Raw genomic sequence first — 15,584 nt, 5'->3', positions numbered from 1 at the left:
GTTTAAGTGGGAACCTACCACCGCGACCGCCGCGCCTCCACACCGCTCCAGCAGGCAATGGGATCCAGCAGCTGCACAGCGGCCCCACTGTACAGTGAGGCCACCTGGGCCCCGGGTCCCATCACTCCACCAGCACGGCACAGAAGCAGCGACGGCCGCCGTCCAGCGTGGGGCTGCTGTGCGGCTGCTGGATCCCATTGCCTGCTGGAGCGGTGTGGAGACGTGGTGGTCGCCGCACGGCTCTGCGGCATGGTTAAAGTAGGTTCCCACTTAAACAAGAGGCAAGCTTGTCGCGGTAAGTGGGCCTATGCGCTTTAGGCCTCCTGCACACGACCGTTGTGTGCACCCGTGGCCGTTGTGCCGTTTTCTGTTTTTTTTCGCGGACCCATTGACTTTCAATGGGTCCGTGGAAAAAACGGAAAATGCACCGTTTTGCAGCCGCATCCGTGATCTGTGTTTCCTGGCCGTAAAAAAAATATGACCTGTCCTATTTTTTTCACGGCCAACGGTTCACGGACCCATTCAAGTCAATGGGTCCGTGAAAGAACACGGATGCACACAAGATTGGCATCCGTGTCCGTGATCCGTGGCCGTAGGTTAGTTTTTATACAGACGGATCCGAAGATCCGTCTGCATAAAGCTTTTTCAAAGCTGAGTTTTCACTTCGTGAAAACTCAGAACCGACAGTATATTCTAACACAGAAGCGTTCCCATGGTGATGGGGACGCTTCTAGTTAGAATACACTACAAACTGTGTACAAGACTGCCCCCTGCTGCCTGGCAGCACCCGATCTCTTACAGGGGGCCGTGATCAGCACAATTAACCCCTTCAGGTGCGGCACCTGAAAGGGTTAATTGTACTATCATATCCCCCTGTAAGAGATCAGGGCTGCCAGGCAGCAGGGGGCAGACCCCCCCACCCCCCCTCCCCAGTTTGAATATCATTGATGGCCAGTGCGGCCTCCCCCCCCCTCTATTGTAATAATAGGTTGGTGGCACAGTGTGCGCCCCCCCCTCCCTCCCTCTATTGTAATAATTCGTTGGTGGCACAGTGTGCGCCCCCCATCGGCCCCCCCTCCCTCTATAGCATTAACAACATTGGTGGCCAGTGTGCGGCCTCCCATCTTCCCCCCCCCCCCCATCATTGGTGGCAGCGGAGTTCCGATAGGAGTCCCAGTTTAATCGCTGGGGCTCCGATCGGTAACCATGGCAACCAGGACGCTACTACAGTCCTGGTTGCCATGGTTACTTAGCAATAGTACAATAGTAGAAGATTCATACTTACCTGCTGCTGCGATTTTCGTGTCCGGCCGGGAGCTCCACCTACTGGTAAGTGACAGCCTCAGGTCTGTGCGGCGCATTGCTAAATGAACTGTCACTTACCAGTAGGAGGAGCTCCCGGCCGGACACGAACATCGCAGCTCCCAGGTAAGTATGAATCTCTTACTATTGTACTATTGCTAGTAACCCGCTGCCACCAATGATCTGGGGGGGGGGAGGGGGGGAGATGGGAGGCCGCACACTGGCCACCAATGTTGTTAATGCTATAGAGGGAGGGGGGGCCGATGGGGGGCGCACACTGTGCCACCAACGATTTATTACAATAGAGGGAGGAAGGGGGGGGGGGGGGCGCACACTGTGCCACCAACGATTTATTACAATAGGGGGGGGGGGGGGGGGGGGGCGCACACTGTGCCCCCAACGATTTATTACAATAGAGGGAGGAAGGGGGGGGGGCAGGGGGGCGCACACACTGTGCCACCAACGATTTATTACAATAGAGGGAGGAAGGGGGGGGGGCACCAATGATATTCAAACTGGGGAGGGGGGGGGGGTCTGCCCCCTGCTGCCTGGCAGCCCTGATCTCTTACAGGGGGATATGATAGTACAATTAACCCCTTCAGGTGCGGCACTTGAGGGGTTAATTGTGCTGATCACGGCCCCCTGTAAGAGATCGGATGCTGCTAGGCAGCAGGGGGCAGTCTTGTACACAGTTTGTAGTATATTCTAACTAGAAGCGTCCCCATCACCATGGGAACGCCTCTGTGTTAGAATATACTGTCGGAAATGAGGTTTCACGATCTAACTCATATCCGACAGTATATTCTAACATAGAGGCGTTCCCATGGTGATGGGGACGCTTCAAGTTAAAATATACCATCGGATTGGAGAAAACTCCCATCCTATGGTATATTAACTCCTGACTTTACATTGAAAGTCAATGGGGACGGATCCGTTTGAAATGGCACCATATTGTGTCAACGTCAAACGGATCCGTCCCCATTGACTTGCATTGTAATTCAGGACGGATCCGTTTGGCTCCGCACGGCCAGGCGGACACCAAAACGACTTTTTTTTTCATGTCCGTGGATCCTCCAAAAATCAAGGATGACCCACGGACGAAAAAACGGTCACGGATCACGGAAAAACGGGACCCGTTTTTGCGGACCGCAAAAAAATACGTTCGTGTGCAGGAGGCCTTAATCAAACTGTATACTAATTGTCTCTTTATAGTGCACAGCAAATGATTGATAGCATCGCTGTATAGCCATGTTTTATCATAAGAAATGCTGATAATTGAAAACAGTTGTATATCAGAAGCATAGGTATGAGGATGTGCGATTTAGAGATTCTCTCTACATATCCATATCTATGTAGTTTTAGACTATACCACAGGTATGGATATAGACTGCATTGGATTGCCTTCTAATATTGGTCAATATCATTTCTGTCTTATATTTACAAACCATCAAACTGGAGCTTATGTTCAGATATTTATGTACAGTATATATGCTTTGCCAATATGTAATGGTGGGAACAGGGTATCGGAGTCTAGAAAAGTGTTGGAATAGAGTGTTGCATGAATATATCAGTCTTTGCACAAGAGGAGAGACCTCTTCGCAATTCTCATGGTGCACTAGATGATAATTTTCCTAGAGTGATATTTTGCAGAGCAGAATATAGAAACTGGCAGCAGCTCTAACGAACAACTCTGCTCCTAGAGAACATCTCTCTTACTAGAGGACCCAAAAAGTCAAAGTGCACACATAAAAAGCCCAATTTTGAGAAAATTGTGTAATGCTTATTTCTCCTGTGGTGAAGTTGCATGGGAAAAGAGTGTTTAGTCTTCATAGCTAGAGGCAAAATGTCTATATGTGAGCTTCCTACTGACTAGGCCCAAAGTAAAGCCTCGTCCATGAAAACCACCATTCGTGAGACTGAAAAGCTGAAGACTTAAAACCAGAGAGACAGAACAGACATCTTAGAAAGTCAAGAACCATAAAGGCCTTGCAGATTAAAGTCAGTAAGGTAATTCTCGTTTATGGCAAAATACTTTACTGCTTTGGAAAATACATATTGTTTTGCCTCCCACCTCACTTTGAGATGGACTGGCCACCTGGATCTTAGACCTATACCCCTCAACCCAGAATCTACAGAAAGAGTTAATGAGAACATGATTGCATGCCTATAGTTATTTAGAGAGACTGAAAGTGCATTTAGCAAGGGAGAGGGATAGTACTTCTACAACCATCCTTTGGAAAATCCTTCTTTGTAAGGTACCTCAGAATGAAACTTTTGCTGCTGTATGAACTACTATTCCCATCATCAATTCAGTAAAGAGAAACTTTATTTATTGTAACCAAGCAGGCCTGGATATTGACTCAATCATCTGTCCACCTCCCCTTCTACCCTCTTGCCTTGCACTCAGCCATCTATTCATCATCAAGGGTTCCCCAACTACCACCATGCAGTAACTCCCAATACCAGGTTGTGTCCTGAGGGAAGAAAGGGCACACCCTCTATTTACTGCATAACCCCAGGGAGTCTTGGAGCAAGGACAGCCAGTGTGAGCCACTACAGCTCCTATCAGCACCAAAATTACCACTCCCATCCTCCTAGCCTCCATCCGAATCATTGCAATATTCGCAGCTCAGTCCCATTCAAGTGAATGGGCCTGGGCTGAAATGCCATGTATAGCCACTATACAATATACAGTGCTTTTATTGGTAAGCTGTGAGGAGTCTGTGGTGCCCCAGTTGTGTCAGATGGTCAGACAATAACCAGTCAGATATTGATCGCCTATCCTGAGGTTAGGCCATCAATATAGAACTCTTGGAAAAACCCTGGTCACAGAGAACCCCTTTGACTCATTGTTATAGGACAGTAAATTGACTGAATTATCTTCATATCAAACATTAATTTTACAAAAGTTTAAAATGTACAATTACCACTTATTTTTGTCTCCTTCATCACAGATTTGGTTTTCATTTCTTGCTGTCAACTTCTCCGTTTCTGTACAGGACAGGAGTTTGTCCTTGGCCTGGGATGAGCCTGGTTTGTTCTCATTTGTCGATTTTTCGCCATCTGAGAGTATAGAAAAAAAAACTATATAATATTGTAGATGGAATTGTGTCAACATGTATCAAATTTGCTAACTGTCTGTATAGTGTATAGTGTTGGAACAATTGAATCCTGTAAGCAGGATTTAAAAGTTTAGAAAAAAGAAGAAGTCATAGCAGTGCCATTCTGCTGCTGCTCTGGTTCCTGTTGCTCTGCACTTCCTGGTCTTGACTCAATGCAATGGAAATGCCAGACAATGTATGTGCAGCCAATCCCTGGCTCAGGCGGGTCCCCTGGGTCCAGAAAGAGAAGAGCATCAGGAACTGCAGCAGTGTCTGAACAGCAGCAGCAGGAGATCAGTGAGTGGGAGGAAGGCTTTTTTTTTACCTTTAACTTCCAGAATGCCATATACAAAAAACATAATATCGCTGGACAACCACTTGATGATGAACCTGTTAGATCTGTGATTGCAGTATGTGTAAGAAAATATGTAGTGGAAATAACATAATGACTGTGTATATTGTCAGCTTCCAGAGGTGGATGGAAACTGATTCTGTACAGAGCCCGATTAGTAGCAACAGCAAGTAAGCAAAATATAAGAAAGGTATTTTTTTTTGTAGCATCAGTGTAAGGGCTCATGCACACGAATGTATTTTCTTTCCGTGTCCATACAGTTTTTTTTTGCAGAATGTATGCGGAACCATTCACTTCAATGGGTCCGCAAAAAAAACAGAATTTACTCCGTGTGCATTCCGTTTCCGTATGTCCGTATTTCCATTCCGCAAAAAAATAGAACATGTCCTATTATTGACCGGATTACGGACAAGGATAGTACTGTTCTATGAAGGGCCAGCTGTTCCGTTCTGCAAAATACGGAATGCACGCAGATCTCATCCGTATATTTTGAGGATCCATTTTTTGCGTACCGCAAAATACATACGGTCGTGTACATGAGCCCTAAGTGGGTAGTTAGTCTTAAAGGGGTTGTGTCACTTCAGCAATGTGTTTTTTTTTTACTCTTGAAATCTGAACAGCAAACAGCCCAAATATTCATCCCAATAAGTTCAGTCAACCTTAGATTTTTAGCACAGATTTCTTAGCAGACTTTTTCAACAGAAATATCCACCCTATGAACTGGATTTTTCCAATGAAACAAAATAACCATGTAAAGATGAGCGAACCAGTCAAGATTAGTTTCGGGTCCGGTTTGCCGAATTTTTTTAAAAGTTTGGTTTGGACCCAAATCGATTTGGGCCAAACTGAAGTTGCTCCAATTGCCCTGAAAGTTGGTATACAACCCCCTCTAGCCTCCTAGGACTCATCATTTTTAGTAAAACTTGTTATCTCTTCTCATTTATTTATTTATTTATTTATTTTTTTCCCCTTCCCCTCCCCAAGCTCTGGAGCACAACAACAGCAATAGTAATTGATGTCTGAGTGACACTGACACAAATAGCTGTGGGTAAATGCTCATTTGACAGAGTTAACATACAGCCTGTTTATTATCACACCACGCCGGCACATGTGTGAAGCTTTTTCAGCTTCCAAAGCCTCCAAAAATTGTCCCTTTTCAGGGCCAGATGATGTGTAAATACACACACTGTTATGGGATAAAAAAAAAAAAAAAAGTGGCTTGGGGGACCAAGCATTCAAAAATTATGCCTTGACAGGGTTGAAATGCCTGCCCAAACGACACGCAAGTTCTAATAGTTCTAATAGTCAGAAGAAAAAATGTCTTGTTGTGAATGAGCCTAAAAAAATTATCCCTTTTATTTGTGAGCAGCAGTGCAGTGTGGATGTGGAAAGGATACGGTATGGATATAGTGGCATGAGGCTGAATATAGTAGCGGCAGCAGAAGCAGCATAGCATGGAACATACAAGGCTGTCTATGGGTAGTATTAGTAATAGTAGTAATAATGATAGTGGTAGGGGTGGCAGATGTTTGCATTAATAGTGGTGATAGTAGGGGATAAAAAGCGAGGAGCAGCAGCAGCTGCTGAGGCAACAGCGACTGTAGCTGCAGCCCAATGGTACATGTTGGCAGAAAGGTAGCAGCATGATGGAGGCAGCAGCAGCCTTACGGAAGATGATAGTCCGCAGGTTGCAGCAGTGGCATGATGGCGGCGGTGGCACGATGGAGGTGCTGACAGCAGCCGTACAAAACATGATGGTTGGAAAGTAATGCAGGCGGCAGCAGCAGTCATACAGAATGTGACAGTTGGCAAATGGCATTAGTGGCATGATGCAGGCGACAGCAGCAGCCGTACAGAACGTGATGTTTGGAAAGTGGCCTTAGCGACATGATGCAGGCCGCAGTAACAGATGTACAGAATGCGATAGTTGGAAAGTGTCATTAGTGGCATGATGCAGGCGACAGCAGCAGCCGTACAGAACATGATGTTTGGAAAGTGGCCTTAGCGACATGATGCAGGCCGCAGTAACAGATGTACAGAATGCGATAGTTCAGGGATGGCCAACCTGAGGCTCTCCAGATGTTACAAAACTACAACTCCCAGCATGCCCAGACTGCCAACAGCTATCAGCCTACAGCAGGGCATGGTGGGAATTGTAGTTTTACAACAGCTGGAGAGCCACAGGTTGGCCATGCCTGCGATAGTTGGAAAGTGTCATTAGTGGCATGATGAAGGCCAAGTCAAAGTAAACAGACAGACAGCAGTGGCATGAAGGAGGCCCCATCAGGAGTCCTACAGAGCATGATAATTGGCAAGTGGCATTAGTGGCATAATGCAGGCCACATCATCAGCCGTACAGAACGTGATGGTTGGAAAGCGGCAATAAGGGCATGATGCAGACCACAGCAAAAAAGTTCGAGTTCGGGACCCGAACTTGACCCCGAACCCGAACCCCATTGAAGTCAATCGGTACCCGAACTTTTGAGCACTAAAACGGCTGTAAAAAAGTCATGGAAAGGGCTAGAGGGCGGCAAATGGCAGCAAAATGTGGTTTTTAAACTGATTTTAAAATTGAGAGATTAGCCAACATGTCCTACGGTGTAGGACATGTCTGAGACCGAGCACTGCGCCAAGATTTCTCAAGTAGCTCAGGACCTAACACTCAAGTGGGCAATACCAGGAGCCAGTGGGCAAATTACAGGAGCATGAGGCAGACTCTCAAACAACTCACCAGTTACCTCCAGCATGTAGCCATGCTAGCAATGGGAGAAGGGAGGAGTCTGCGAGTCCCACTCAAGACTGGCTGATAAGGCCCAGGCCTCACAGGTGCACCTAAATGTAGCCTGTAGATGGAAAGCAGGCATATTTAAATTGGAGTTTATACACCTCCAGGAATCTCTATATATACAAACTGAAAAGAATGGCGTGGTATTAAACAAGCAGGAAATGCTTAAACCCACATGCAGTTGTGCATATATATATACAGGGGAGCAAATCCTGCATTTGTGGCCCGTTGCTAATGACGATTCCCAGCAAAAATGCATACAGTGGAGAATGACCGCAGCGAACCACAAGTACCACAATAGACATCCTACACAAGATAGCAATTATTTGGATGTGAAAAATCAATATAACAATATAACAAAATAATAGCAAAGACGGGTGCACTCTGCGGTCTTACTAAACCCTCAAACTGATTATAAAATTGAGAGATTAGCCAACATGTCCTACGGTGTAGGACATGTCTGAGCCCGAGCACCGCGCCAAGGTTTCATTACAGGAGCATGAGGCCGACTCACAAACAACTCACCAGTTGTTCACACATGATAGGTAGTTTAGTGGTAGGACCCACGCCACACTGAGATACCTTGACGGGGTGTGCAGGGCTCTGATATGTTCCTGACTGGAAGATATTGGCTAAAGTCTCAACTTTTAACATCAGCGTGAGGGTCTAGCCAGTATGGTCAGTTGCATATTATTGTGGTGCACTTTTTTTCAGTGATTTATGTATTTTTATATTTTCATCCACACATTATTTCATCTTTTGTAGGATGTTATTGTGGCGCATGTGGTCCGGTGGTCCGGTGCCGGCATACTCCATTGTATGCATTTTTGCTGGGGATTGCAGTTGGCAACGGATCACTTGCTGAGGAATTGCTCCCCCGATTATAAACACGCTACAATGTTTGGGGTTGAGCATTTCCCTCAATTTCGGCCACTTTATTCAGTGATTTTTCTTTCCATGTATTGAATGTGCTAATGCTTGTCATTGGTAACATTCTGGTGCACCTGGTAGCCTGTGTGACATGGCCTGTTATAGGTGGGGCTCGCGGCCTCCTACTCCCCCCCATTGCATTAGGGATCTTACTATGGAGGTATGTTGGAGCTTGGCTGTGAGTCGGTCCTTAGCACCTATCAGAAAATGTTCACACACGATAGGTAGTTTAGCGGTAGGACCCACGCCACACTGAGATACCTTGGTGTGCAGGGCTCCGATATGTTCCTGACTAGAAGATATTGGCTAAAGTCTCAGCTTTTAACATCAGCGTGAGGGTCTAGGCAGTATGGTCAGTCGTATATTATTGTGGTGCACCTTCTTTCAGTGATTTATGTCTTCTCAGGTAGATTTAACTATTTTCAAGACCCCCCCAAAAAAACTTAAATTGTGACCGTGTGGAAAACTGAATATATGTAAATGGACGATTGAGGCATGACGCTCAATATTTAACTTAACACACAGTTAAATTGAGTTAGATTGCTGCCACACCGTGGGTATTGCTGCAGTAATCATGTATGTATGCTGCTTAATTAAATTGAAAGAAACGAAATTGCAAGCATGTGGAAACTGAAAATACGTAAATGGACGATTGAGGCTTAATGCTTAATGCTGCCATGGATATTGCTGCAGTAATCACATATATATGCTGCTTAATTAAATTGAAAGCACCCCTCCCCCTCAAATAAAATAAGTTAAGACCGTGTGGATACTGAAAATACGTAAACGACGACTGAGATTTGATGCTCAATTTCAACTTAACACACAGTTAGATTGCTGCCACCTGCCATTCTGGTAGGTCTGCTTCTAGAAAGCTTGCCTCAGTTTTCTCTTACCATACTATGGAGACTTAACCTATGTCCCTATCAGCTAAATCCATCCTGCCTTGTGGCAAACACTAGTGAAGAACCTATGTGTAGCCTTACCTTCCTTACAACCATTGTAATTAAGAAAGACTATTAGCCGTTTCTGAGTTTGCAGGCTGTGGGTCCAGACAGTAAACCTAATATTTCCTTATAGTTTCTCAGGGCTTACCCCATCTGTCACACCGTTGACTCTGCAGTAGTCATGGCCCCTAAACCAACCCTCTCCATGTTTGTTAGGCAGAGCAAACCCTTTGAAACATTACAGAGCAAAACATGCTGGGTTTGGTTAGAAAATCTAGCAGAAAGCTGATGAAAACAGGAAGTAAATTATGTAAACATCCTGTCAGGATGCAGTGATGCTGAGGAAAGGGGGATAGAAAGTGCTGACATGTGCGCTGCTGGTTCATTCAACTGTATGGAACTCATGGAGATAGCTGAGCACTTGTTCTCATTGATCAGACACTTATCCTCTATCCTGTGGACTGGGGATGTTTTTGTTTTAAGTATGTCAAATGTTTAAAAGTGGACTACATCAGGAAGAAGACACATTTTTAGTATGTCATCTTCTGCCTTGATGGACTTAGAGTTAGAGTTACTATTCTTACCACTAGTTTAAGAAAAATACTGATAAAATTTATATGCCTAAGGCTACTTTCACACTGGCGTTTTTGGCTTTCCGGTTGTGAGATCCATTCAGGGCTCTCACAAGCGGTCCAAAACGGATCAGTTTGGCACTAATGCATTCTGAATGGAAAAGGATCCGCTCAGAATGCATCAGTTTGCCTCCGTTCAGTCTCCATTTCACTTTGGAGGCGGATACCAAAACGCTGCTTACATTTTTTGCTAATTCTATATATTTTTAACTTTGAACGCTCAAGCAGTATTGCTGGATCGTTAGCACTTGATGTTATTTTTTTTACAGTTTAGGTAAAATAATGATTTCACAGACATGAGGGATGAAAGTGATTCACATTTCTTGGCCAGTGTGCTATGACAAACATCATCACAGCATATCAGAGTGAGCATGTTCCCTTGGGCAATTCAACATGTTTTCCCTGTGCCAGCGAACAGAATAATCTTTTTTAAGCAATGTAGAAATATTCAGTCTGAAATTCTTATCTGATGTGTTTAATATTAAACTTCATACATTGCTCTTGAAATATCTATGATGAACTAAATAACTGACAAATCTGATTACATTGAAGCTCATCATTGAAATGAGACATACTGAAACAGAAATAAAAATGGAGAAACTGAGCTGAATAAAGTAATACCTGATAACTGACCCATAGAAATGTAATAAAATCTGAGGCTGGAAATTTTTATCTATTTACGATATTTTGTCAGTAATATTTCAATTCTTTGAAGCCAATCACCAGACCTATTTTTTTTAAAACTAAGGGTGGGTTCACACTAGGGTTAGGGATTACATTATGGCTTTCCGTTATAACAGAATGCAAAACGTAAGCCTTTAAAAGGCATTCCGCTTGTTTTCCGTCCTAATAGAAGTCTATGGGAAAGCATAACGGATCCGTCTGGGTCCCGTTATGCAAGACGGAAAACAACATCCTGTCGACAGGACTTTGTTTTCCGTCTTGCATAACGGGACCCAGACGTATCCGTTTTGATTCCCATACACTTCTATAAGGACGCAGAGCAAACGGAATGCCTTTTAAAGGCTTCCGTTTTGCATTCCGTCATAATGCAAGTCTATGGGCAGAAGAACGGATCCGTCCTTTCTTATGGATGTCGTTATTTTCCGTTATAACGGAAAGCCATAACGGAATCCCTAATGTGGAGTGCTATAGTCTCTTTTCTGCTATACTGCGGGTTGGCATGCAAGTCGGACTCCCCTGAGGAAGCTCTTTTGTGAAACGCGTTGGATGAGTGAGGAATACTGGTGTGGTTAAAGTTCCATTTGGCAAAGTTACTTGTCTTATGTCTTGATTTTGTTTTAGTATGTGGAGATTTGGCACCCTTTGGAACCTTAATGTAGTGGTCTGTGATATGTGCTATCTGACCGGTCTGGAGTAAATCTCGATACTGTCTTTAAATCTCATTGCGGACACATTGCATAATATTCTCTACCAGTTGCCCCTCAAATCTTTCTTTCACCAGTGTTATGTGTATTACTTCATATGTTTTATATAAATATTTTAAACCATATAATGGAGGATTTTTTAAAAGGTATTGTTGTTTCTCACGTTACTGGGTGTCTATAGGATTTGTGTGTATATTGTGTGACCCATACTTTAGGTCAAGTCTGTTTAGGTTATGAATTTATATCCAGTTTCCTGGTGCACAGCAATAAAAAATGTCTAAAAATAAACTTCTAATATCCTATTGTATATGTGCCATCCTTCTTGGCACTATTAATTGCATTGTAGGTACCCACTGTTCTATGTATCAGATGACCATGATTCTGCAGGCTATCCTGTATATCATTCCTTCCACAACACTTCAGTCTTCCCGATATTAAGAGATGCTACTGCAGTGAAGATTGAAGGACTAGCACCTTTACCTCTTTAAAAATATATATTTTTTTTTCACAAATGATTCTGAAAGATGAAAGAGTTATCCATTTCCAAACCATCAATTTAAATAATCTACAGTATAAACTTCAGCTCATAATATTACATTCCTGCTGGATTTTCTGACTACATCCAAAAAAGCTATTTGCAATATTGTGTTCACACTACCTTTCAGAGTTGTGTTTAGAGATTCGTTCAAGGTTTTCTGGATTGGAGGTGTGGTACACTTAAAAAACAAAAACTGCGAGTGTCACTATGTGATGTTTGTACAAGTGCCAATAAAGAATCACTTATTTTTTTATGCTGGTGTATTGTTCATTTTATTTAGAGGCTTCAAAATCCCCATCACTTTTGGTGGTAAGCATAATATATTATATACAGTGCTATACTTCTCAGCATAATAATGTAAACCTTCAGGAAATCCTATTACAAGTCAATAGGGACTGTCATGTAGTCATATGGCTCTAGTCATACAAATGATCCAACACAGTATTGTGGCTTCCATCGTAAACCGTTATATATACATATACTACCAAGCATTAAAGTGTAGCTGCCATTTCTAAAATCTTTGGCTTGTCATAGAGGCTTATCAAGAGTTTTGATTGGTGGGGTCCAGGTATTGAGACCCTCACTAATTGCAAAAAGAAGGAGGCAGAAGTGCTTGCTATCTCACCTTGAAAGTCTATGAGCCTATCTTCTGCCAGTGAGGAGAGACATGCTCAACGGAACCCACTTGCCTCTTCATTTTAGCAATTGTAGTACCCGAGAGGGGGCACTACCATGCTTACATCTAGCTACTGTCTCTAATGCTAACAAAGAAAGTCATTTATGTATTTAATTCCAGGTCCTCTGATACTGGGCCTTACTAATATTGTTATGCAACTGTTATTACATGTATTGTGCCTAGTTGCAGAGGATCTGGCAGAGAGATTTTTAGATAGAATGGAACTTACCATTCCATATTGGAGGAGAATATAGTGGAGTCGAGAGTGGAGAAGTTGATAAGTGGAGTTGAGAGTTGGATCAAGAGAGTTAAGCAGCATGGTGTGATGAGGGAGCGTTTCCCCTCACTGCTGCATGAGCTTTTTGGGAAAGTAGCTCAGAGAGCAGCACACTCCTGATATACAGGTGAAACTCAAAAATTTTTAATATCTTGCAAAGTTCATTTATTTCATTAATGCAACTTAAAAGGTGAAACTAATATATGAGATACTCATTACATGCAAAGCGAGACATTTCAAGCCTTTATTTGTTATAATTTGGATGATTATGGCTTACAGCTTATGAAACCCCAAAGTCACAGTTTTGAGGCACCCTTTGCTTAGGGGGTATGGATTATTTAGCTGACTAGAGTGTGATACTTTGAGTCTAGAATATTGAACCTTTTCACAAAATTCTAATTTTAAGCTGCATTAATGTAAAGTCCAAGACACCCTACTCATCAAAATGGGTCACAGGATACCTCACTCTCATAAGAAACAATAACTGAAGCTGAGAGGAAACACACTGAAGCCAGAGATTAGCACAGCAGCAGAGAGGCAAAGCAAAGTATTCAAGATTACCTGCCAGTTTACCCTTAGCCCGATGGGGCCAAGAGAAAGATCAAGTATTGTTTGGATGACACAAGTTTATTGCAAGTTTATACAAGCAAAAACCATTAAACTATTAGGGCCACCATATACCACTCAGCATTTCTTAACACTGGGACCCCGATCGGCCATGGGGGGTGGCATGCTGCACAATTGGTGGCACCCAGATCCCCACTGAAGATATTTTTGACATGTCCCACTGTATAGAATATTACTTTATACCAATACAGTAATTTACAGAAAATAGCTGATCTTAGATTCATCTTAACCACCTCAGGACCGCCGTACGCAGGATTGCGTCTTTGCGGCGGCCCTGCTCTTCTGGGTGGACGCGCCGGTGCGTCCTCTCGCGAGACGCGAGATTTCCTGTGAACGCGCGCACACAGGCGCGCGCGCTCACAGGAACGGAAGGTAAGAGAGTTGATCTCCAGCCTGCCAGCGGCGATCGTTCGCTGGCAGGCTGGAGATGTGTTTTTTTTAACCCCTAACAGGTATATTAGACGCTGTTTTGATAACAGCGTCTTATATACCTGCTACCTGGTCCTCTGGTGGTCCCCTTTGTTTGGATCGACCACCAGAGGACACAGGTAGCTCAGTAAAGTCCCACCAAGCACCACTACACTACACTACACCCCCCCCCCGTCACTTATTAACCCCTTATTAGCCCCTGATCACCCCATATAGACTCCCTGATCACCCCCCTGTCATTGATTACACCCCTGTCATTGATCAACCCCCTGTAAAGCTCCATTCAGATGTCCGCATGATTTTTACGGATCCACTGATGGATGGATCGGATCCGCAAAACGCATACGGGCGTCTGAATGAAGCCTTACAGGGGCGTGATCAATGACTGTGGTGATCACCCCATATAGACTCCCTGATCACCCCCCTGTCATTGATTACCCCCCTGTCATTGATCACCCCCCCCTGTCATTGATCACCCCCTGTAAAGCTCCATTCAGATGTCCGCATGATTTTTACGGATGCACTGATAGATGGATCGGATCCGCAAAATGCATCCGGACGTCTGAATGAAGCCTTACAGGGGCATGATCAATGACTGTGGTTATCACCCCATATAGACTCCCTGATCACCCCCCTGTCATTGATCACCCCCCTGTAAAGCTCCATTCAGATGTCCGCATGATTTTTACGGATGCACTGATAGATGGATCGGATCCGCAAAACGCATCCGGACGTCTGAATGAAGCCTTACAGGGGCGTGATCAATGACTGTGGTGATCACCCCATATAGACTCCCTGATCACCCCCCTGTCATTGATTACACCCCTGTCATTGATCACCCCCCTGTAAAGCTCCATTCAGACGTCCGCATGATTTTTACGGATCCACTGATAGATGGATCGGATCCGCAAAACGCATCCGGACGTCTGAATGAAGCCTTACAGGGGCATGATCAATGACTGTGGTGATCACCCCATATAGACTCCCTGATCACCCCCCTGTCATTGATTACCCCCCTGTAAAGCTCCATTCAGATGTCCGCATGATTTTTACGGATGCACTGATAGATGGATCGGATCCGCAAAACGCATCCGGACGTCTGAATGAAGCCTTACAGGGGCGTGATCAATGACTGTGGTGATCACCCCATATAGACTCCCTGATCACCCCCCTGTCATTGATTACACCCCTGTCATTGATCACCCCCCTGTAAAGCTCCATTCAGACGTCCGCATGATTTTTACGGATCCACTGATAGATGGATCGGATCCGCAAAACGCATCCGGACGTCTGAATGAAGCCTTACAGGGGCGTGATCAATGACTGTGGTGATCACCCCATATAGACTCCCTGATCACCCCCCTGTCATTGATTACACCCCTGTCATTGATCACCCCCCTGTAAAGCTCCATTCAGACGTCCGCATGATTTTTACGGATCCACTGATAGATGGATCGGATCCGCAAAACGCATCCGGACGTCTGAATGAAGCCTTACAGGGGCATGATCAATGACTGTGGTGATCACCCCATATAGACTCCCTGATCACCCCCCTGTCATTGATTACCCCCCTGTAAAGCTCCATTCAGATGTCCGCATG

General features: G+C 44.4%; 1 protein-coding gene across 1 annotated transcript in view; it reads right to left on the bottom strand.

The window, feature by feature from the left end:
* The window catches only part of CNGB3 (cyclic nucleotide gated channel subunit beta 3), a 286,679-nt gene that overhangs the window by 267,066 nt on the left and 4,029 nt on the right, over positions 1-15,584 (bottom strand). Inside the window, exon 2 of the mRNA XM_040433859.1 lies at positions 4,230-4,365. Coding sequence (XP_040289793.1) covers positions 4,230-4,365 — 136 coding nt within the window. The remainder of the gene's footprint in view (positions 1-4,229; positions 4,366-15,584) is intronic.

This window comes from Bufo bufo, chromosome 5, assembly GCF_905171765.1.
Source record: "Bufo bufo chromosome 5, aBufBuf1.1, whole genome shotgun sequence".
Lineage (NCBI taxonomy): Eukaryota > Metazoa > Chordata > Amphibia > Anura > Bufonidae > Bufo > Bufo bufo.
This window is presented reverse-complemented; position numbering and strand designations above follow the sequence as displayed.